At 39.9% G+C, this 24207-nt stretch overlaps 1 protein-coding gene across 2 annotated transcripts in view; it reads right to left on the minus strand.

Moving 5' to 3' along the window:
* Positions 1-14095, minus strand: part of NTRK2 (neurotrophic receptor tyrosine kinase 2) — a 189538-nt gene extending 175443 nt beyond the window's left edge. Inside the window, exons 1-3 of one of the 2 annotated variants that reach the window (XM_017740421.1) lie at positions 14077-14095; positions 5867-5941; positions 5566-5637 (exon numbers count right to left, since the gene is read on the minus strand). In XM_017740421.1, the coding sequence (XP_017595910.1) occupies positions 5566-5582 (17 nt within the window). In that variant the 5' untranslated portion in view covers positions 5583-5637; positions 5867-5941; positions 14077-14095. Of the gene's footprint in view, positions 1-5565; positions 5638-5866; positions 5942-6043; positions 6063-14076 lie in introns of those variants that run through there. The other variant, XM_017740420.1, reaches the window with a different exon arrangement.
* Between the last annotated feature and the right edge of the window lie 10112 nt (positions 14096-24207).

The raw sequence follows: 24207 nt of genomic DNA on the forward strand, positions 1-24207 counted from the left end.
CTTTTCAAATTGCATGTGCAATATGCACCCACACGGAAGATCAAAAGGAAAACTGTAAAATGCCTATATTGGGCTTTTTAATGTCAATTAAGCATTTATGGTTTCCAGTGGTAATTAAGTGGAAGGTCCTCTCCCATTATGCAGAGCAAAGAAATGTTTATCTGAATCAGAAATACTCCTCCCCTCATAAGCTTACAAAACTGCTTTCTCCACCTCAAAGCAAAATAATGCTGTTTTTGTACAGTCTTATCAGTCTACCGATTTAAGATAGTGAGAGCAATAAACTGCTTAACTGCCAGCAGTAAAGTGCAAATCAGTGCTATGAGCCAAAATACCATGAGTTTTATGTGGTATTATAAAGGCGCCTTAGGGGCTCCACACTAAAGTTGCATTGCATTTAAAACCAGGGATTAAATATCTTCTTTTTTTTAATCTGACTAAAGAACACAGTGTCTACTTCCCAACTTTCAGTCACTGAACTTTGAGTACAAGACAATTTTCACATAAATTATAAGTTGGATCTTCTACAAATGTTTAAACCAGAATTAAAGAGATTGTATTTATATTTCATCACTGATTCCTTCTGGCAAACAAGAGCCTGAAGTTTACAAACTGACTGGTCCTCATGTGTGAGAGCAAAACAGAGGAGCTACTATTTCATTAGTCAGGTGAATTGCACTGCCCTACGGCAGGTGCTGGTGGAAATGTCTCATGGACCCTGATGGGATAAATCAACATTAAAGCACAATTTGCATATAGAACAGAAGTTGTGTTTAAGCAAAAACTGTCACTATGTGTTTTTTCCTTGTATGCATATGCTCTGTGTTGGGAGGTTGAATAAAAGAAGCTGGATCCTCATACTGACTTGGGCTTTTGCCTCCAGCATGGTGCAACATCAAACCCTCTCCCTCCATGGGCAACTCTTCACTCACCACGCAGGAGAATCCCTCCTGTTCCCACACTGACAAGCAGCACAGGTGGAGGGTCCTGTGGTACTGCCAAAGAAGGCATGCACCTGCCCCTCCTACCTGCAGATCAAATAAATCCTACCTTTCCCAAAAGACAAGCAGATACACAGTGGGCTTTACCTGCAGACCACTGCTATAAATTTATCGCCTTAAGAAATACTTTGACAGTAAATTTAATTTTCTATATATTTTTTATAAAGTGAGCACTTTTCATTGACCACAGAGATGCCTACCATTGTCTCCTTAATTCATGCTAAGTGAAAAAAAAATCACTGCCAGGTTTATTTTGAAGTAGTTAATGATCACACTTCCACTTTCATGGAAAGAGAATATTAATTAATTCCCCAATTCAACTACACATAAAAGGACCATGGTGAGCAGCCCAAAGAAAATTCATCTGAGGTTCTAAAGAGTTTTTTTCTTATAGAAAAAAAAGTCAGGAGTACAGAGCCTGGCTCCAAAGCTAAACTCAAGGGGAGGACCCAAATTCAATCAAAGCATGCCTGTATTTTACATGAAAATATCAAGCTCACTTTAAATTTGCTAGCCCTAATTCAGCTAAAAGCAAACCAGTGGCAATATGAGTAGAACAAAACCAGACTGAGAAGCTGCACAAAGATTTACAGAGCTAGCAACATGGGGACAGTTCTATCATCTGTAGTGCTTCTGAAAAGGGAAGGCAAGAAAGAGGAGGGAACAGATCTAAGGAGAATTGGGGGGAAGAGGTGAAGAAATGGCCATTTTGCTGCACTCAATCCCGCTCCACAGGCAGCAGCCTGCTCTGCCTATGGCTGGAACCAGCCCTGTGTGCAAGCAAGGGTAAATCTGCAGCAAGGTTGGTCTCAAATGGTTTCCTTTGGTTGCCTTACCTAAACCTGAACAGTGTAGACATACAAACACATTTTAATACCTGGAGTTGTATATATACACTACACTCACAATCTTTGATTTAGCAATACTCTTAGATGCAGCCTGGCAGGTAACAACAACTATTTTTGAAAGTTTTTGTAAATTGGCACTTGCTGTGAAATGTTTTCACATTTAAAGGCACTGACAATACACAACGTGTGTGTATTACACAGATCCATTAAATTACTGTTAGCAGCACATAAGTTTATTAACTACAGCACTACTAAAACGAGACTGTTGGCTAACTTGAGTCTATGAGCAGTGAAAACACCAGAATTAGATGAGCAAGGCTATTAATTACTTTAGTAGCATCTATTAGGACATTTATTTTCCTATTGTTTATGTTATTACTCAAATCTTTTCACGATAGATAACTTCCAAAAGATACCTGGACTACATAAGCTTTCCCAAGGAAACAAGGAAATGACAAAAAAGGGATTAAGGAAATGTGTGTTAATAAGTTTATTTTAAACTGATACTCTTGTATGATTCATAAAATAAATACTACTTTCATATAATATAGCTCCTTAACTACATCAAATGATTTTTCATAGAATAAAAAAGAAAGCTGTAACAGTATCATAGCAAAATTAATGCTTATACAGTTACATCAATCTTCAGAAAAATGCTTTTGGTTTTCTTTATGGGATAGTAAAAAATTTGTTCCAAAATAAAACGAAAGACTTCTCAAAGACCTGTACTCATAGATTACCCTTGCAAAACGAAGTTATTTTAGCTCTTAATAGTCTTCACTGTCCCAACCACAACAGGAGCTATACTTCCTTGATAAGTAGTCAACAGGATTTTTATTGCTGATGACAACAGGCCATGGTTCACTGGGGCTTTCAGAAACCTTTTAATGTGCATAATGACTTGCCAAAGAAAACAAACAAATACATTCTGCAGGGATAACAGATTAGCCTTGGTAAAAAATACCTCCATACTTACTGCTTTGTCCTGTGCATCTAGAGCAGCTGGTGCCACTTAATATTTTCCATCTTATCTGGGTTTATCCTATGTCTGCTAACATGACTAAATCCCCACCAAAAGAAAACATAGTATGAGACTGGATAAGCTCCTGGTTCATAATGTAAGGATTCTGCATAAAGAATTCATCTACATCAACAGAAGAGATGTAAAGTCAGTCTAATTTGTTTCTAACAAGGAGCTTCATGAGTTACAGCTCTAACAAAGTCTGCTTACCAGCAGATACGTTTTCCCAGTTTGATTGCATGCTCCAGCAGCAGCTCTTCCTATGGCTGAAACATTTTAAAGGCATCTTATCCCAGTGGGTTCTGTAAAGCCTAGCAGCTCACATATGTACAGTGATACTTTTCCCTTAAGTGGTAATGTTAATAGGATCTCTCTGTTCTGTTCAATGGTCAGTTTTCTGAAAACTTTTTTTTACCTGAGTAACTTTTGGTTAGAAGCAACCACTGGGGACAAACACACTTTGTGACTGCATAAAACCCATTTCCCTAAGGCAACAGGCAAAAAAGCCTCTCAAGAGGATCCTACCAGTTGCTGCACTTTCTGTGGTGTTCATCTGCCCAGACAGCTGAGAAGGTCTTCCAAAACTCTATTAATCTTGCTCCAAACTAAACTCATTACTTCTCACACTGTACTCATGGTCATGGAGAGAACTGATAGCTTTCCTCATCATAATTACTCTTCTTTTAAAGATAAGATGAGCACAGAAGCATAGAATCATTGAATAATTTGGGTTGGAAGGGACCTTTAAAGTTAATCTAGTTCCAGCTCTCCTGCCATGGGCAGGGCTGTCTTCAACTAGACCAGCTTGCTCAGAGCTCTGTCCAACCTCAACCTAAATGCTTCCAGGGCTGGGGCATCCACCATGTCTCTGGGCAACCTGTGCCAGCATTTCAGCAGCCTTTTTGTAAAAAACTTCTTCCTTGTATGTAATCTAAATCAACCCTCTTTCATTTTCAAATCATTATTCTTTGTCCTATTGCAATGATGTATGTTCCTTTTCAATCTTCTCTTTATTGCACTGAACATACTCAGGCTCTAAGCCTCCTTATATTATTTGCTTTACAGGCTCCTTATGGTTCCTTTGCTCTTCTCTGTAGCACCTTCAAGATGAGTAGATTCAGTATCCTAATCTATATACAGTATTCCAATAGATTCCCCCCCAGCAGCTAAGGTAATGGGGAAAAGATGTAAAAATGTACCACAGAATTCCTTTTGATCCCAGACTTGAATTTGCTTTGTTCTGCCTCATTGCACAGAGAGAAAATCTCACTTCTCTCCCAGTAGAGTCACTAAATCTTTCTCTGCAAATATGTCCCTGAAACAGTATGTTCTTATTACTATTTCTACAGCCAGTGCACATGCATTTGGCTTTATGGAGTTTCATAGTTTACAACGATAACTCACTGAGCAACTGTTACACAGGCAAACACTTGAATTTACTCTGGAACATACTTCCCTTATATTACCAACTGATTACAGCAGAAGTTCTTTTTTAATGACTATATGAAGTAATACAAGTTTCACAGGCTCACAAGATTGGTTCACACTCCTCTGGTGACTGTACCACATTAAGGACAGCAGAAATGGACATTCATGTCCACTTCCTTACACAAATTAACTGCTGTTCCTTGGAAAATACAGGTCGGAAAGGGATTTCATCTCATGAGCAAAGCAATAAAATCAACCCTGTGTTACATTCAACAGTTCTTTCCTTTTACAAGGAAGTATCTTACAAAGCCAGGGTTTGGCATTATGTCTTCCCAACCTCATTAGGATAAAAGCAAAGGGTTCAGCTATATGCTAATACATGTTAGTGTCCATCTATTGAAGATGTATGGAGTAAAGCACACAGTTGGAATATTTGGCTAAAACAGGGTACTTGTGAGGAACTGAGCCACTCACATGATCTCAGTGTTTTTTAGGACTACATCCACAGTTTCCCATGTAAGCAGCAAAGTGAGCTACTCTGTCTGTCCCACTAGAAGGCACAAAAGTTGTATTAGAAAGAGAACTTTGATCAGTTCAGCCTTTGCTAAAGCATAACATATCTAGGAAAACAGTCAAAAAGCTGCACAGGTACAAATTCTGCTTCCTGAAGGTCATAAACTATAAATCACATTTGGGTGTGAAAGCAACAGCATTCCTATATTCTGCTCTGGGTGCATTACTTCTGATCTTGAGTGAGCTTTCAAAGTGAATCAACCCCAGGACTTCGGTTCATGGTTGTGTCACAGTCTCTGGGCACATACACTGGTCAAATTATATTAGATGTGCTCCATGCATGCACCTCCTGCACTGCAGCTGCTAAAATACGTTCATCGAATATCGAATCAGAACTCATTGAATCAGACTAGAGCTAGTCAAACCTGTGTCACTGAGAGTGATGCACACTGTGGACATCATACCTTCAAGACAGGTACTCTTTCTGCTACGTTACTTATCACAAAACACATCTCCTGTTAGAGACAGGATAATAAACCGGATGGTCCTTCCACACATGTTTTTATGATCCGCCAGTCCCTTACCAAATATATCTTATTTAAGGGCAATTAATGATAGAAGACCATTCTAAGTCTGTCTCGTTAAACTATTTTTTAATAAAGCGAATGGTATGAGATAGAAGTAAATTAACAATAAATAAATTAACACGAGTTGGGCAGTTTTGACTTAGAATGAAGACACCGTTCTTACTCACATGTATTGTAGGTTCATGTTTTTCACAAAAGCATGACGGGACACAAATCTTAAGCCTGAATCCACCACGGTCCTGGGAAAAAATAAAGCTGTTAGAATTTGTATTTAAAATACAAAGGGAAGTGTAATGATAATAACTTTTAAAGTAAGAGTTGGGATGAAATCTCTACAAGGCTCATCTGCAAGATTTACAACTTTCCTCAGTAACACACAAAGTTTGGCATACAGTTTGATAAGGTCTCTACATGCTTCTGTAAAAAAATACAGAAAAAACAGCTTTATAAAATGTATCCCATACTCACAGATTTTTAAGTCCAACATAAAATCCAACCTCATTGTCATTGATACTTTCTAAATTGCGCTGATTTGCGATGTAACTGTTGAAAAAGCAAAACAGATAGAAGTAAGTGGATCCTTCCATGACTTTGACTGCTCAGAGATCATGCACTGAGGTATGAAAGTCAGTAATGATTGCTGACCTACTGCAATTAGTTCAAAGTCCTAATTAGAAGAGCAGACGTGCTCCTTAAAATCTTCCTCATCATTTAAATGGTACTTTGTGGGACGGGGAGCAGCTCAGTTTTACACAGGGGAAATGAAGAAAGCAAGTCAACCTGAAGGCCAAATAAAGCTGCATTACAATGTCGCCATCCTCCAAAACATATGTCTCCTCATGGATTTAACAACAACAAAGTGGACAAGTTTAAAGGTAGTACTGAAGTTATCCCCACTTACAATGAGGGACAATCAGACTTCCCCAGTCTTTTCGATTGTGTTGTTAACTTAATCACATCTAACACTTAGTTTTTCCCTGACACAAAGTAATTTCAGTTCTTTTTACAGGGTGTGGCAATGGGGAAACTGAGAAAATAGTTTGTACTTCATGTACACAAGCAGGAATTAAGAGAAGAGAAACTGCCATATTAGACCAAAGAGCTGAGTCCACTCACGTATCATTTACCTCTGCCTAAAAGAATGCAGGCATGTCTTTGTATTATCACCATGTGAGATCTATGAATATCCAGTGACATCCCACAGACTGGAAATTAAAATGTTCACAGCAAATGTATCATTACTTCTGCAGAAAGGAGTTTCACCCTGCAAATCATACAGTCCAGGAAGAAGAAATAAGTGGAAACTGCAATTCTTCTGACATTACGGGCAGAAAAGTATGCCTGATTTAAGGCATGCCTTGCTAAAGAGTCCACACATTTCAAAAGATAGGCCCAGTCCCAGAAAAACTTAAACAGAGATTGACATGTGTTTTCATAAGCATCACAAACTAACCAAAGATGTGGGTTCTCCTAAAATGAGTTAGTCTTTCTTTGCTAGAAGAAAACTTTTCTTCATTCTAAGCATTTTTTAGAATGTATTTAAAGGGAATTCTGATGAATTAGTAAGAAAGTGTATTGCTCTTTTCAAAGGCAATCCATGTACCTCAGCTGATTGTGTTAAGAGAAATTCACTGTGTTTCTAAATCCCAGCAGAAGCCTGAGAATCCCATAAGTTGGGTTGGGCTCTCCTCCAAAGCTGCAGTGCTGACTTGGGCTATGCTCTCACCATGCACCAGGAAAAGTAAAAAGTTTCCCCTAATGGCATCCATTGTCCCTTGGGAAAAAGAAGGCCAATAAAAAAACAATGCGTGATGCTAGATGGAGCACATTACTACAGCATCATATGACATCGGCTGCCCTGCAAGACTTTTCAGAATAAGATTAACACAGTGTACCCATTAGAAGATAAGAGTCCTTTGTTTTTTGTGTTTCCTTTCTTGAATTTTTAAGACAGCCTGATCTACTATCTTGGCATTTACTAATCTATTTTGTTTGTTTGCTTTTTTGTGAGGTGGTAAGTTTACATATTTTGCCAAGTAACATGAAATAGTATATAAAAATCTATCAATTCTTTCATCTAAGAGTCCTGCAAGTCAATGATCATACTTCCTCTAAACATGAACTCATTCTTCAGTTAAGTATCGTCTTCTCTGTCACTTGGACCTCGTAACGCTAAAAGAAAGTTATGCAAGAGGTTTCAAAGATACCTTCCTCATCCTGTCCTCAGTTATCAAACAACAGGAATCCTTTCAAGGTCAGACAGAGATATGGAAATCACGTAAGAGCAGGAATTAAGGAAAACGGACAGTGAAACACAGAGTATGAAGAGACTCAGATTTAAAGAAAAGAAACAGAATAACCGGTTGCACTAAATAAAAATTAAGCCATAAAAGAAACCCAAAACCCTGACAAACACTGCCAAAATACAGATCCATCACTTAAACACAAGTATCACCCATCCACATCTGACATTCCAATTTTAATCACGAAACATTTAACCAGAACCACTCACTACAAGAAACTCCAGAACCTGACATAACTTACAGTTTTGCACAAAAATTTGTTAGTGTATTACATCCTGTGTTAAGCCTCAGTGTAAAATAGTTCAGCTCTGCTGAAGCCAATGAAGCTACCACAATTTACATCAGACAAAAATCTTAGTATGAGCACACAATTTGTATAAAAAGATTGGTATTGGTCCACCAGGGAATAGACCAAACAGATTATATTTGGGAAGTAGTAGCATGAGTTTATGGTACCTTCTTTCCTTCTCTTATTGCATTCCTTAGAAGAAACTCTATGTGTGGGAGAGGAGGGCACTCTTTACTCTGAGCTGGTACTAGTTTCTTTAAGATGAATGATTTGTTATTCCAGTTCCTAGCTGAAAGAACCAAAAGAAACCATTGCTTTTCCGCAGCCATACTGGTTGGGACCCAGAATTTTTGTCTAAGTGCAACTAACTCAGTAACTGCTCTGCAATACACTTGTAAAAACTCTTGGTACAGAACACAACAGTAAAGCAAAGTTCACGCAGTTGGAAGTCCTTGAAAAAAGAGTGTACAGATGTAATTTACCATAAACAGGTCTTCTTACACTTCCTTACTCACTTAACAAGCCTGTTTCAAGTTCAGCCTTTGCAGCTATGTCATAGCAGTGAAAAAGAAAAGAGTAGAATGATGTAGCTGTACCCTGTAAGGGGAAGTTGCTCTTTGGTTTAATTTAGAGGGAGATCTGAAATAAAACCTCTCCCTAACTGAAGTCTATTTTTACCTTCTTCACAACTACTCTACCTTAATGTTACTTATCATCAAACATTAATACTCTAAAAGCTTTGACTTGCAGTGGGCGACACTGAGGAATGTAATTTGCCTGCTTGCCCTTAAGAATATCCACCCTATTCTTTAACTGATCATTTTTATTGTAGCAAAAAGAAAAACATACTGACTCACGGCTGGCTGAAGTCACCTGAAGAGCTTGGAAGCTCCCACTGCACACAACAGCACTGCAGCACTGCCAGAACCTGGCTGGATAGCAGTATACAGACCACACGTATCGGTTCACAAATACTGTTTCCTTCAATGAGTAATCAGTAAACAACAATTGTCTTCAGACCTTTAACTTAATCTCCCCATTGTAAACTACAGATTAATTCTAATAAAGGCATTCAGAATCACACACTTAGGATGCACATTGCAACCTACAATACCACGCTGATCTCGTCACACTTCAGTGGCTAATGAATAGTGTCACACACACTTCACCACTGCTACAACATTTTGGAAACAATAGCTTAAAATCCTAACCTATAAGAGTCAACTCCTCCAAATAAGACCTCCTTTAAGAGGGTGGTCTTCACTTTTGCTCATTACAAGAGTGAAAGGCTACAGATTATGTTTAACATCAGTGAAGCAACTTCTGAACTGCAAGAGCATTAAGAGAAAGTGGGTTCTGATTTTTAAAGCCATCTAGATTACTTTATTCTGTAGTAATTTCAAAAAAGCATTTCATGCCAACTTTCAAATCTTTTCCTTAACCTGAATAAAAATGGCCAGCAGAAATATGCCTTTCTAACATACTTACTCTATTTCCTATACTCCATTTGGAGCTGTAAGGACATGCTGGAAAAAAAACTAGCACATGCTGGTCTTAACAACATAGACGCAAGCAAACAACACTGTAGTGCAGCTCAAGAAGTATTCCTGTTGCCAGAAACTCCCTTTATGGGAAGCATATTTTCTTAACACTACAAAAAATAAAACAATTATATGTCTAGCTCTAGTTCATACAACTGGGGAAAAATGTTTTTTAAATTAATAAATACTCACTGGTGAAATGTGTCTGAACTTTGGGAAAACTTTATATTCCAAGTTATTTTTTCACTAAGTCTTTAGGGGACAAAGGCAGCACACTTCAGACATTGAACTGTCAGTAGATGAATTACCATTTAATGACAGGTCACATATGTCCCTAGTCTATACTACTGTGAGAGCTGTATGTTAACACTGAAAATTAAACATTGAAAACTTCCCTAGTGCCATATCTTCTTACAAACTCAAATGTCATACCAAGTTCATCAAAAGGTAGGCTAGAACTTAGAGGCATTTTCAACAAACGTAGGCCGATTCATTGGTATGCATTAAGATCACGTAAAACTTGTAAACTTGATACATCACTTGGTGAAACCTGGCATATTCAAATGGGTTTTATTTGTAGCCCCTCTGAAACCAAGTTTAAAATAATGCTGAAGTGGTATGAACTCACAGTTGGAAAATGAAACACAGAGCTACACAGTGTTGCATATTGGGAACATAAAGTTTCAGACAGATGTAGGCATCAATGGTATAACCTCTGCTCAATCAAGAAACCTTTCTGCAAAGTACCAACCTTCCTTTAGGAAGGAAACTTCTATCAAGCAATGAGCATGATATAGACACCTAAATCCAACAAGTATTCTACAGATATACAAGCTTACTCCAATTATTTTATTCTATTTTGCTTTCTCCATCTGGTACTGTAAGTGCAAGATTTCACGAGGATGACTTCAGGAAACAGAACTTCTACTGCTAGAGGAGCATGCCATAACTCAGGAAAGATGCAGTGTGTTGAGATGTGTTGAGACAATCCATGGTGGACTTACCTAGCATTCAGCAATTTTACCAGTGCTTGACTCCATCCTTGGCTGCCTGGTGTCTCCTGACAAATTCTGAGCAAGTACTACAGTGGTATTTTTTTTTTTTTTTAAACCGTGAATCACCCTGTATATCACAAAGAGTGAAAAACTGGTTGCCACTATCACAGGTTCCCTAAGGGTCTTTTCCTCACATTTAGAGTATTTAACCATAAGTCACAGAAGACTACAGGAAATAGCTCTCCACATGCCAGTACAGCAGCTCTGGAAACAACATAATCAGCTCTGGGATCTTTCTTTACACAGGCATGCCCTTTTTTTGAGCAAATCCTGTACTACACACATCCCACACTCAGGTAATGTGTTGTTCAGGACAATCTGGAACTCAGTATCTCACAGGCAAGGTCAGAGATCAGTTAATTTCAAGAATTCCCTGTTCTTGATGTACGGCTGTGTCAACTGCCAGGAGGCAACAGGGCCCAGACATTCTGCTCCACAACAATATACTATTATCCAATTAGTAGCACATAGTTGCCATTGCAAAATTGATTCTCCAAAGCCATCATCCTGAACCTTAGTGCCAACCCACCAGTTTAAAGCAGAAGAAAACGGGAATTCAGTGAAGATACCACTCTTTTTTTGGCACTGCAGGAGCAGATCCACACCTTTGCTTATGACTACAACTGCCTGGAATATGGGAAGTCTATGGTTTGCCAGCCAACCTTAGTTCCCACTTTACAGCATGAAGGCAAAGTAAAAATAAATGAATATGCCTGGAATGCAAAGTTTACAGAAAGTTATTGTAAGGCAGGGAAAATGAAATGTAATACATCCTTGGTCTTACTTATGTTTCTGGCTTGGCTTCAAGATGCTTGGTTTTTTCTCTTCAGATAGCAGACTACCGAATCAAGCAAACTTAAGACATTTCATGCAGCTGTCCAGATTTAATATTTATGCCCTTGATGAGTTCCACCTTCAGAATTACTTTCCCCCAAATTCATGCAGAGCTTATTTAAGTATTTTCTCAATTTAGAGACCTGGCCTCCCCTTTGAGATCCCCAAGTTTGTACATTTGGTATTTCATCAAGACATCAATTTTTGATGTTTTTCCAGGAAAACATGAGAGCTACAGATTAGTTTTTCCTTAGCAAAGGTATTTTGGAAAAGCTGATATTCCTTTTTATTGTCAGAAGGCCAAAAAATGGCCTATTTATTCTCAAAGAGATATCCTAATCTCTGATGTTATACTTATCTTCAAAACACGTCTTCATCCCCTGTGTATGAAATAATTTATGCAGATTGCTAGGAAGAGGCTTAAACTCCTGTACAGACCCTTTGTAATATATATGCTAAAAATGACACAGTAAATTAACATACAAGAGGAGAGTAGTGAATGTGCCCTTCCATTATTTCTCAACAGAAAGCAGTCATAAAGCTATTCTTTATTATTATTGTTGTTGTTGATTATGTTATTATTTCCTAGCAAGGACGAAAGAGCATCTCAAAGGAATGAATAAATACAAATATATGTGACATTTCTTTCTCTCGCAGAACCACCTACTCTTCAAAAAGTAGTAATGCAAATACTCTCTTTTCAGCACTTGCATACACCATCTCTATAGCTGTCACTGGCCTTGATGCAAATGAGAATGGAAAAACATCAGTTCCACAAAAGCACAGTAGAATTTCACACAACCATCCCTTACATGCATCTTTTTAAGTCTCTCAGTGAATCGAAATATTAAAGCTTCTTGGTTGCTGTCAAAACCTTGGAATTCTCTTCCTTTCAGGTGCACATACTCAGACAGCGACTTTCTGGAAAAAATGTCTTAGGTATCTGGACATCCTTCAGAGTTAGATAGCACTTCTGGCATAAATCAGTATCCCCCACAACAGTTTTTTTTTCCTGGCTCTGGGTTCTGACATGTTCAATATTCCTTGACTCTTTCACTCAACATAAGAAAGTCCTTCTGAAATCTCCTTTGAAGTCAGTCTTCTCCCACATATACAATTCTCAGTGTTTGACATTAATATTTGGCTTTTTTCAGTTTAAAATTACTGGCTCTTAGAATATCAAATACTCTAATCAATCTGCTCTGGATTGTTGGATCATCAAGACCTATATCCTCACCTGCTACCCTGTCCACTGTCTCATTCACTGCGTGCAGTGGACCTCATGCCAGATACAGATCAAAAAGCAGTACTTCCAAAGGGTGGAGCAACGCTGCAAAACTTAAAGCCATCTATCCAGGAAAATCCATCTATATCCTGTTAATACATTAAATTTGCTGAACAATTTGACTCCTCGCAACTCAAAAAATATTCCCCTTTCCATAAACCAGCAAAAAGTTTCTTTTTTTCTGTTTTTATTTAAGTCTCAAGAGACTACATACGGTCATAACCTCTACCCCTTTTCTGTGCAAATATTACATGGAGAACCCAACTGGTAGACGTTTTTCCATTCCGCAAATGATATCATCTGCTGCCATGGTTCACAACTGGTTTCCTAGACTCCTTTCTAATACCTGTGAAATATCTCGTGTAGCCCTGACCACAGATCTGTGTCTTCTCCAAGAGATTCTTGTCTTTTAATGAAAAACACACATGAATAGAATTTCACATTATGTTACTGAAACATTCCAAGAGGGTTATGGGTTGTCCTTTTGTCTTTCCATGATACTGACTTTCCTGACATTTACCTCTTTCTAGCACTAGAACAGGTTGCCACCTTCTGTATGTTGACATCAATCTTACCACTTAAATTTAGCCAATGCATTTTTCAGAGAGCGTTTCAACGATTTGTATTGCCTTTCACAGTCATTCTTCACTGTTTCACATTTATGTGCTCTTCACAGTTTCCTATTTCACCTCATCACATTTATTTACATTACTGTATAGTCCACTTCTCATTTTAGTTGGCCAATCTTTGGAATTCACAGCTTCTTCCATCAGCATTATTCTACTTGAGGAATCCTGTTCTTCATTTAACATAAGTAGTTTCTTACTTACACTGCATATATTAGCATAGTGATGTGTTTATTACGCTTTCTGCGCAATTGTCAGAATCCAGAATATTTCTAATACTCATGCTGACTGCCACATTGCTGCTACTGTTTCCATAACTTTCCACACCCTTGTACTAGGCCAGTTTGATTTTGAGCAAATTCTCTGTCACAATGGTACACCCAGACAACTGTCCTATGTCTTTCAGTTTTCTCTTTGTATTTCTGTATGTTTTGCTATGCGACAAATGCAATGCTCCTTCTACACTGCGATCAACTTGTACTTAAAGCCTGCTCACGGATGTATTTGTTGGTATACTTCTAAAGTATAAGGAAAATACACTCTTTTGTAAGCATTTCTTTTCCATTTGAATAGTTTGAAGTCTTAGATTACCTTCTCTACCATTTTGCCTTTGAATGAAACTCTTACCCTGCATGAACCTGTTTCACAAGGTGACATCTTTAGCTACAGTCTTCAACCTTCTTCACTACCCCTGCAAAGCTGCCTTCTCCTCACCACCACTACTTTCACAGCATTCTTCATTTACCTTCAAAGTTTTTGTCACTGCTTATGAGCAGAGTAGTATATCTCTCATTCTCCAGCCTGTTTCTGCTTATGGTTCTCATGACTGCATCCCAGTAGCAGACACACCTTCCAGCATTCCTCCATCCTACACACCCTCTGCAGCATTGCCCCTGTCCCAAGACATACATGGTGATGGTGAATTCTTCACCTGCAAATACAAGATTGATCAGCATTTTGAGGATACCTCCAGCTGTTGGGACTCTCACCTCCTAAACCTTCTATCTTAGACACTCAGTGTGAAGAGCAACACTGCTACAATTTCATTAAAAGTCATGAGAACACACAGAAGTGCTCTAAAACAGGCAAAAACCCTTCATGCAACCAAGCCATGCAAGAGAAGGAACAACTGCCCTATCTCAATGCAGACAGGAGTGCCACAAACAGTTGGAAGAAATGTTCAGAGCAGGAAAGGAGGAGTCCACCCACACCAAACTCTAAGGCAAGTAGTTTCTGCACCTGTGCTACCTTCATATCCCCTAAATGACATAGGCTTCAGGCAACAAGACAGTCATAGCACACAAACGTGATCCAGGATTTGCAGTGGTGTTTACAGCAGAAGTAGTATCCAGCATTAATATTTTTCTATTTAGGTGCCTTGATGTTACATGGATTTGTGCCAATTCAAAATGTTTGCAATCTGTTGTAATTTTATCATATTTATAAATAATGCCAAAAGCACTGCCAGCCAGTCAAGGGAGGGGATTGTCCCACTTTAGTCTGCAATGGCTGCACCCCAAATATTGTGTGCAATTTTGGGCACCACAGTATAAGAAAGACATTAAACTATTAGAGACCATCCAAAGGACAGCAACAAAAATGGTGAAGGGTCTTGAGGGGAAGCCGTATGAGGACCGGCTGAGGTCACCTGGTCGGTTCAGCCTGGAGATGGGGAGACTGGGAACAGACCTCATCACAATCTACAACTTCCTCATGAGGGAAAGGGGAGGGGCAGACACTGATCTCTCCTCTATGGTGACCAGTGACAGAACCCAAGGGAATGGCCTGAAGTTGTGTCAGGGGAGGTTGAGGCTGGATATAATGAAAGAATTTTTCACCCAGAGGGTGGCTGGGCACTGGGAAAGGCCCCCCAGGGAAGTGGTCACAGCACCAGCCTGACAGTTCAAGAAGCATTTGGACAATGCTCTCAGGCACGTGGTGTGACTCTTGGGGATGGTGCTGTGCAGGGCCAGGAGCTGGACTCAATGATCCTTGAGGGTCCCTTTCAACTCAGCATATTCTGTGATTCTGTGATATGTGCACAGTAGAGTCTTAGAAACATGCTTACTTACTACCACTCTAAACTTAAAACACTTAAAGCATATGCTTATGTACACTACATAGTTAGACCCATGGAGTGAACAAAACTGCTCCCAGCTGGAAAGTACAGTATATGTGTTTACCAGGTGAAGATCACTGTATGCATCTTGTGCTCCAAAACCTGTTTATAAAAATTAGAAGAGGTAAGACTGGAGAGGAGAATAGGAGATGAATATGCAATAGACTATTCACCCACCTAGTGGGTGGAAAAACTGGGGGGCGGGGGGGGGGGGGGGAAGACATCTTTGTATGAGGTTGAAGACCACAGATTTGGAGGAAATGCTGTAAATAATGCTCCAGAGGTACCAGGTTCAATTTCTTCCTCTCCCTAAGGAAATATGATTCCAGTCTCTCAGAAGATACCATATTTACAAAGCCATCTGAAAGAATGTTTATGCTGCTCTCATTTTTGCTTTAATTGAGCACTCAGTGAAGCAGGAGCAGGACCCAGCTGTCTCACTACACAAATAACCATCACAGCCTCTTAGCTAAACAGACTGTCCTGCTCTCTGACCCAAAAGCACATTTGAATATTCCATGCCAAAGAAGGCAACTCAGACAGGAAGAACCAAGGCAAGCCCACATCTGTACACCATACAGGACCAGCAGTTAAGATGCTGACATGCAAGACCTTCATTCAGACCCATGCTCTGCTTCTAGCAGAGCAGCTCTTTGCATGCATGCTGAAATGGTTACCTAGGACCACAAAATCAGTTTACTCCACAGTATGACCCTGCTTGCTAAAACAAAGGTCTTGCTTTTGCCCCTCACTCCAGTGACCTAAGTCCCCAATGTTTTCTTAATAGCCAGTGGAGATGGAGGGGGATGACTGCATTGGGTAATTTGCAGTGGGACCCTAATTCAGCCTCCTGAATCACTTCCTGGAAGAAGCGCGTTCTCCATTGCGGAGAGTAGCCAGCTGAGTTAAGTGCCTTCACAGTTAGTAGGGAGTTGCCAGATTATAAATGCCAAGGCCTGGGACAGTCCCAGACATGATTAGTAAGTCCAGCGCATGACGCCCACAGCACATGCTGTGGAAAGGTCTCCCAGTCCATGCCCAGTAAGCCTGACAAGCCCAGTTTGTGCACATGATTTATCCACATATGCTTGCTGCACTGTCTGGCATTCAGAAAACCAGACAGTTGTTGCAAAAGAATGGGAAAAGTCACATCCTATGCACTCTTCACATGCATCTTATTGTGCAACATGGGGCAACCGTGCTCCGCAAGATACCCGCTGAACACTGCCTTACTTAGTTTTACAGGTATGGTTAAGAAATTAAAAAGGTAAAACTAACTTTATTTACATCTAAAACTGGAAGATTTTTTTTGGCTCACCTGTCAAACCAAGAGGAAAAATAGGTGACTTTCCCAGCTTCAGCTACAGCTCTGTGGACAGATCCTTCCATAAGGAGCTCAGAAGCGTTGCCATTTCACTGTTGTCTATTTCAGCAACGGACTGACTTAATGTTGATTAATGCATTGCCTTTCCTTTATTTATATATCAGACAATTGTACACAATGAACCATATATCCTCTATGAATTCATAGCAGGAGCTGCAACTTTTTTTGCACATGGAGGTTCATTCCAAAGCAAAATTATCTAAAATATTGTAAAAGGCTCCTTCCTGAAATACTCAATCTCAGCTTCCACTTACCTCAACGTATTTAGTATTCATACAGAATGAAAATACAATGAAAGGCAAAAAAATCTGCAAGTCAAAAACACATCAAGTAATTGAGCAACAGGCCCCATCTCTTCCAAACTTAAAAAAAGCAAGAAAATTCCTGAATCAAGCTTCCTTTCATCCTTCACATACGTATTCTAAACTATGCTGGTGAAACGCTAATTCCATTCATTTTAGTCACTGACTTTACATAGGCCAGAATCCCAGCCGCAGCTTCCCCCTGCAATGAAAAGCATCTAACTACCTTGCAAGATCAGGACTAGTTTGCTTTAGCAAAGTAAAATTCAACTTACACCACTCAAAGATTACAATCTGTCAAAGTGCCTCTGAAAATAGCTTGGACACCTTTGAGCTGCTTCCTTCCATCCTATCTTACTTCTGAAGAAAAAAAAATCTCATTACTTCAGGCCCTGTCTAGGAACAAAAGAATACTGACCTGAAACCTGATCTCCAAGAATTTATCCTAACAATGAAAACATAACACAGAAACATATATGGCTGAATTGGTATTAAAAATATTTAAGTTTCAGCTATAGACTCTGTAAATGATCAACACTCAATGCAGGTAATTTTCTTACAAGAAAATAGTAAAAAATAAATGCAGAATTTCCATGGTGTGACTGCTTTCCAGTAACTCCACTACAATTGTGCAATGTGACCATGAGATGATTGCTGAATTCAGCACATTGCACGGAGGAAGCAGAGCAGCAAGTGAGATGGAAATCCTGGATTTCAGGGGAGATAACATTAGCCTCTTCAAGGATCTTCCTGGAAGACTACCATGGGAACAGGCCCTGCAGAGAGAGGGGTTCAAGAAAGCTGGTCAATAAATGTTCAAGCATCACCTCCTCCAGGCTCAAGACCAGTGCATCCTGACAAGTAAGAAATGGGGCAAAGAGGGCAAGACAGCTGCATGGATGAGCAAAAATCTCCTGTCAAAAGTGAAGCACAAGCAGGAGAGATACACAGGAAGTGAAAGCAGGAACGGGACACTCGCAACAGACATAGAGATGCTGTCCTGATGCGATGCATTCACATGTGCTGAGGAAGCCGGCAGACAGCATAGCTGGGCTGCTTGCAGTTGCCTTGGAAAAGTCATGGCAAGCAGGAGAGGTGTCTGAGGACTGGAAGAAAGTAAATGTCACCCCAGTCTTCAAAATGGGCAAGAAGGAGGACCCAGAGAACTTCCAGCCAGTCAGCCCCACCTTGACCCCTGGAAAGATGATGGAGTGCCTCATTCTGGAGGCCATCTTTATCCACATGGATGGCAAGAAGGTGATCAGAATTAGTCAGCATGGATTCAGCAAAGGGGAATCATGCTTGACCGACCTGATTGCTTTCCATGATGGGACAACTACCTGGATGGATGAGGGGAAAGCAGTGGCTATTGTCTACCTCAACTTCAGCGAGGCTTTAGATGCTGCCTCACACGATATCCTCACAGGCAAGTTCAGGGAGAGTGAACTAAACGAGTGGACAGTGAGCTGGATTGAGAACTGGCTGAATCCAAAATTGGCAGATCCCAAAGAGCTGCAGTCAGTGGCACAAGGTCTAGTTGGAGGCTCATCACAAATAGTGTCTCCCATGGGTCAATACTGGGTCCAGTGTTGTTAAATTTGTTCAGCAGTGACTCAGAGGGACAGATGCCTCCTCAGCAGGTCACAGATGACACAAAGCTGGAAGCAGTGGCCAATACCCCAGGATGCAGCCTTGACAGGGTGGGGAGATGGGCAGAGAAGAACTGTGAAATTCAACAAAGGCAAATGGAGGGTTCTGCACTGGAGAAGAATAACCCCAGGCAACATCACAGGCTTGGGCTGATCTGCTGGAAAGCAGCTCTGAGGAGGACCTGGTGGACAACAAGCTGCCCATGAACCAGCAGTGTGCCCTGGAGGCCAAGAAGGCCAATGATGTCCTGGGGTGCATTAGGAGGAGCATTGCCAGCAGGACAAGCGGGGTGATCCTGTCCCTCTACTGTGCCCTGGTGAGGCACATCTGGAGTGCTGTGTCCAGTTCTGGGTGCCTCAGGACAAGAGAGACTTGGAGCTCCTGGGAGAGACCAGCAGAGGGCTATGAAGACGATTATGGGACTGGAGCGTCTCTTATACATAGAAAGGTGGAGGAAGCTGGGCCTGTTCAGCCCTGAGATCAATCAGTGACCTTGCCAATATATGGAAGTATCCGAACAAACAATATCAACAGGACAGAGCCAGGCTCTCCTCGGTGGTGCCGAGCAATAGGACAAGAGGCAATGGGCACAAACTGATGCACAGGAAGTTCCACCTGAACATGAGGAAGAACTTTAGTGTGCACTGGAACAGACTGCCCAGAGAGGTTGTGGAATCTCCCTCACTGGAGATATTCAAAAACCATCTGGACACAACGCTGTGCCATGTGCTCTAGTGGACCCTTCTTGAGCAGGGAGGTTGGACCAGGTAATCCCATCAGTAGTCCCTTTCAGCCTGACCCATTTTGAGATCCTGTGATACTGTATTGTTCTGTTTAACAGTATCTATGTAAAAACACAGAATCTCCATACACACATTTCAGGACAGGTAGTAGTTTGGTTTGCCTTTTGCAGTTTCTGAAAATAGAGGTTCACAATCAAACAGGAATTAAGATGCGTCCCAATTATATATGATCATATATAATTTAATTGCAGTGATGTACTACATACATTTGGATGAAGAGATCTTCAGAAACATAACAGCATCCTGTAAAAAAGCATATTCACAACCCAAGCAGTAGAAGGTTTCAAACCTCTACGGAATTATGTCTCCATTCGAAATGCATGTAAATTAGTGAATTTACAATCTGCTTTGCGTTTTAAAGGACAGTTTTTAAAGAACAGTTTTACAGAGGTAACAAGCTAAATATACATCTAACATCAACAACACATTGAAGCAGTTTTACAGTTCTTTGCTCCATTTCTCATTTTTTATTACTCATTACCTGCTACACTCCTCCTGCTCAGGCAAGGGTATCTGGATTACCACCTTAATGGCCATACTCTTAGCTATTTGTGTAGTTACAGATGACAAACATGGGAGACACAGAACTAGAGAACTGCAATAAAAAAAAAAAAAAAAAAAAAGGATGGGGGATCCCTCTTTACTTTACAATGAAAACCAAAATGGAGAAATCAGGCCCATGTTCAGTTATGTAAAATTTTTTGCTCTACAGTGATTAGCGATCCAGAACATTGCTAAGATACTTTCTCTGTTACACTTGTCAGCATAAAAATAATGAAGAAAAAATAGAACCTGAGAAATCTGGAAAATGCCATCCTAAAGATATCACAGGCTGCACTGCCAAGCCCTGTTTTCTCATTAGGATGGAAAAAAATGGAAGTTTCTTAAAAACAATGTACTCAAGACCAAATCCTTGAATTTATACCAACATCTTTCATTTCAGTACATTCATCCCAAATCTCTCTCAAAACTCTTGGGTGACCAAAGACATAGAGGGAGAGACAGTGTTCCTGCCACCCTGCCCAGCACTGAGTGTCTCCTGAAGGATGCTTCTGTCTTCCAGCCTCATGAGCTGTTTTGTCTCAGCCTGCTTGAGACAGCCTCAGTGGAGGCCCTCAGGAGCCCTATCAGTCCTCATAAACCACAAGGGCAACATCTAGAACAAGACATACAAAAGGTTCCCTGGGAGCAAAAAAAATGAACATATACAAAATTCAATGTTTTGTGATCCTGGAGTATTTTTAAAGCCTAGAAATTACAAAACTGGTTTTCACAGTGCTTACTTTTAACTCACCTTAACCAATTACCCAGCTCTTTAAAGGAAGTTTAAAAAAAAAAAAGGGACAAATTCCTAAAGGAAGTTATTACGTCACCACAGTCCAAAATGCCTTTAATAATTCGTAGCTTGATGCCTCATGTATTATACAATTCCAAGTCACCAGAAATAACTTCTCAATCCAGCCAAGTCATGCAATGATGCACAGCCAGAAGTTGCTTTGACGAGGAAGGGGCTAGAGGTTGAGGATCCTTGTAGACAGTTTTATATTACATTAAATCTACAACAGCCTCAAAATCTAGAATAAAAAAGACTCAAAATACCAACAGCTCTGAGCTTCAATGAATTTAAACATGCCCTTTTTTTTAGTACAAGCTCACGTGACTTGTTAAATAATTTACTCTATAAATTACTTATCCTGTCTTACTTATTAACAATTCTAGAGTGCTTTATATAACTGCATTAGAAATTTATTTTGTGGTTTTGAAATGTACGCAATACACAATCACCTCTCTTTTAATAGGCAAGAGCTTAAAAGTCGCCTACTATTTTGTTGGCAAACAGTTCTTCCTGAAAAACACCAATTAATTTCAAACCTCATTCACCTGAATAATCATAAGTAAACATATTAATGACTTGATAACAGAACTGTGAAACTAGGCCAGGAATATACTTGGTACTGCAAGTCACTTTAAAATCAAAGTCTTTGAAGAGTCACGTACACTGAGATACAACAGCAATAAATTTTCCTTAATGAGAAAATATTACACTGCTCCTCTTACAAGAAGTCCTGACCACTCTAAAAATTTCTCATTTACTATCCTTTTAATATTTTTGTATGAGTGATCTTGACAAGGACTACTTATTTGCTATTGTGCCTGCAAATGCATGGGTTTTACAAAACTGATAAAGTCTTTTGCTTTTGTCACTCTTGGTCCTTGGCTTTTAATGTATCAGTGACTGATACCACGATCCTAATGCAGAACCTCACTCTGGAGTTCAATTTATCTCCAATAATACGAAAGTGACCAAACAATTATTACAAGTACACTTTGTTATGATAAGCACTGGTACTTGCTTTCCAGATAAAGACCAGCCCACATCATCATCTTAACCAACTGGGCAAATCTAAAATCTATCTTATTTACTGTAATAGAAAACTATGCAAGAACAGCCAGGAAGAGAAAGAGTGAGAGAGATGACTAAGAAACACCAGGCATAAATACTTTTATGCCCTCCCACACCAAGTTTCAGCAGCTGGCCTTCATAGGGCTGATGCAGAAGTACCCTCTCCATAGATTTGGATGCTGTATCCAAGCAGGAATCAAGAAATACCTGGACTGGGACAAGACTGCTTATAAATTCTAAACCACAATCTCCACCTGCGGACCATAACAGAGGTGAAGCACCTGTGTGTGTAAAAAAAGATGTTACCTCACCTCTTCTATCCCTGCTGCACCACCTCATCTCTTTCCCATCTCTTAAAGCCAAGTAGAAAACCCTGGCTGCCCACTCACATCCTGCCTGCTCGGTGCCATCCACCTGGCCCACAGCCAACCCTCTGCACCACCATGGGCTTCACATACCACCCTGACCATGCAGTTATCCCAGCACTCCCAGTGCCTGTGGCTGGGGTAAGGAACTGAACTCAGCACACATGCCCTGGGTGCCTGTGGATGTTTTGCCTAGGACTGCAGGATCCACTCCTGTCAAAACCAGGACTGATTTCAATATACTCAGGAAATACACGGGAATAAATTCTTCAAAATAATTGTCTTACACTTTTCTCATGTTATTTATACCAAGAGTAATTCTACCAGAGACCAATGGAATGTATCTGCAGAGCACATAAAAGAAGATCCAGGCCTGAAGCTTCACAAGTGAAATGCAACACTCCAGTCTCCTAAACCTGTTTCTTAGCTAGAATTAAGCAAGATCTGCAGTGTTAAAAACGGCTTGACAAGCTGTACCTACTGTATTAGAACTGCTTCTGTACATACTTACTGTTTACCAAGCTCACACAATGAAATAATGTGAAAACTACTGCAGTCCAATTTTTAATTTATGTCTATAAACTAATTAAAGGGCCCCTGTGTTTTATGTTAAAAGCACGCATGAAAAGACCATCTTAAATACGTGCAACAGCATCTCCTGCGAAATCCATGACTCAAAATTATTTTTAGATCACCAAATACAACAACGTGCAATGTCACAGAATGATACAGTAAAAACCAAGAAGAACTGTAAAGACAATGATGCTCAAAAAACCCAGGAAAATTAAAGCCAAAAGTATCAATGCAAAATGACTAGATATGTTCTAAGTTGATCATGGAAGAAAATGTATTTACAGTATGTGTTTTCTCTTCTGGCCTTTTAAATCAGAGATAAAATTCTAGAGGAAAATTGCTCTGTTACTTCTAAACAGAATGCACTGGATAAAAAGGCTACCAAAGCCTATAAAAATGATCACAGATGCGTAGCTCAAAGTAATTTTTTTTCTATTTAAGCAATCTACAGAACATTACATAAACATCTGAATCAGTAACAGTTATAACTCAGAAAGACCATTTCTTTATCACAGGTCCTAAAAAAATCACCCAAAGGTAGGCCATATATGAGTAGTAAAAATGAGTGCCTCCAGCTTTTCCCCCAAGCACATGCAGGGAAATGCAGCAAATTGACTCCAACGAACTGCAGGAATGTAGCCCAAAGGCTAGAATTTAATCTAAAATCACACCGTATTTCACAATACTTTTTTATTGTTTCTAAAAGACACTGAAAAACAGAAGGATAGAGAACACAAATAGTGAGAAATCTGTATAGATTTGGACCAAACACGCTGGTATCTTTTACGTTAAATGCCACAGAAAGCAATTCAAAAACAGGGGTACGGAAATATGAGTGAAATAGCTTGAGAAGGTTTTTGTCCCGAGATCTATCATCTACCCATGCAGTATCCAAAATTTTTTGCTCTGCAAGAGGCTTTCTTAGGCAATGTACGTGCATGCCATAGTGCTCTGAGTGGTGAAACGATGCAGGACTTAACACGAAAAGCTACGTAACTCCCGCACCAAATACTGTCTACGAGGCCAAAGAGGATGGAAACACCACATGGGAATGAGAAGAAAAAAAACTTTTTTCCTCACGGTTAATTCGGGTTCCCTAATTCCCTCCCAATTGCTGACAAGCAGCACTACGTTCATTCCTCTGCAGGTTTTGTATTTTTTCCTTCCAACCACCTCCACTGAGAAGGTCAAAGCAGGTTCGCATTCCTATGGTTAGGGCACGGAAGGCAGTTTACTGTCACTTTTTGGCGCATCCCTTCCTTTACTTTTCCTTTTT

This window comes from Corvus brachyrhynchos, unplaced genomic scaffold, assembly GCF_000691975.1.
Source record: "Corvus brachyrhynchos isolate BGI_N302 unplaced genomic scaffold, ASM69197v1 scaffold37, whole genome shotgun sequence".
Taxonomy (NCBI): domain Eukaryota; kingdom Metazoa; phylum Chordata; class Aves; order Passeriformes; family Corvidae; genus Corvus; species Corvus brachyrhynchos.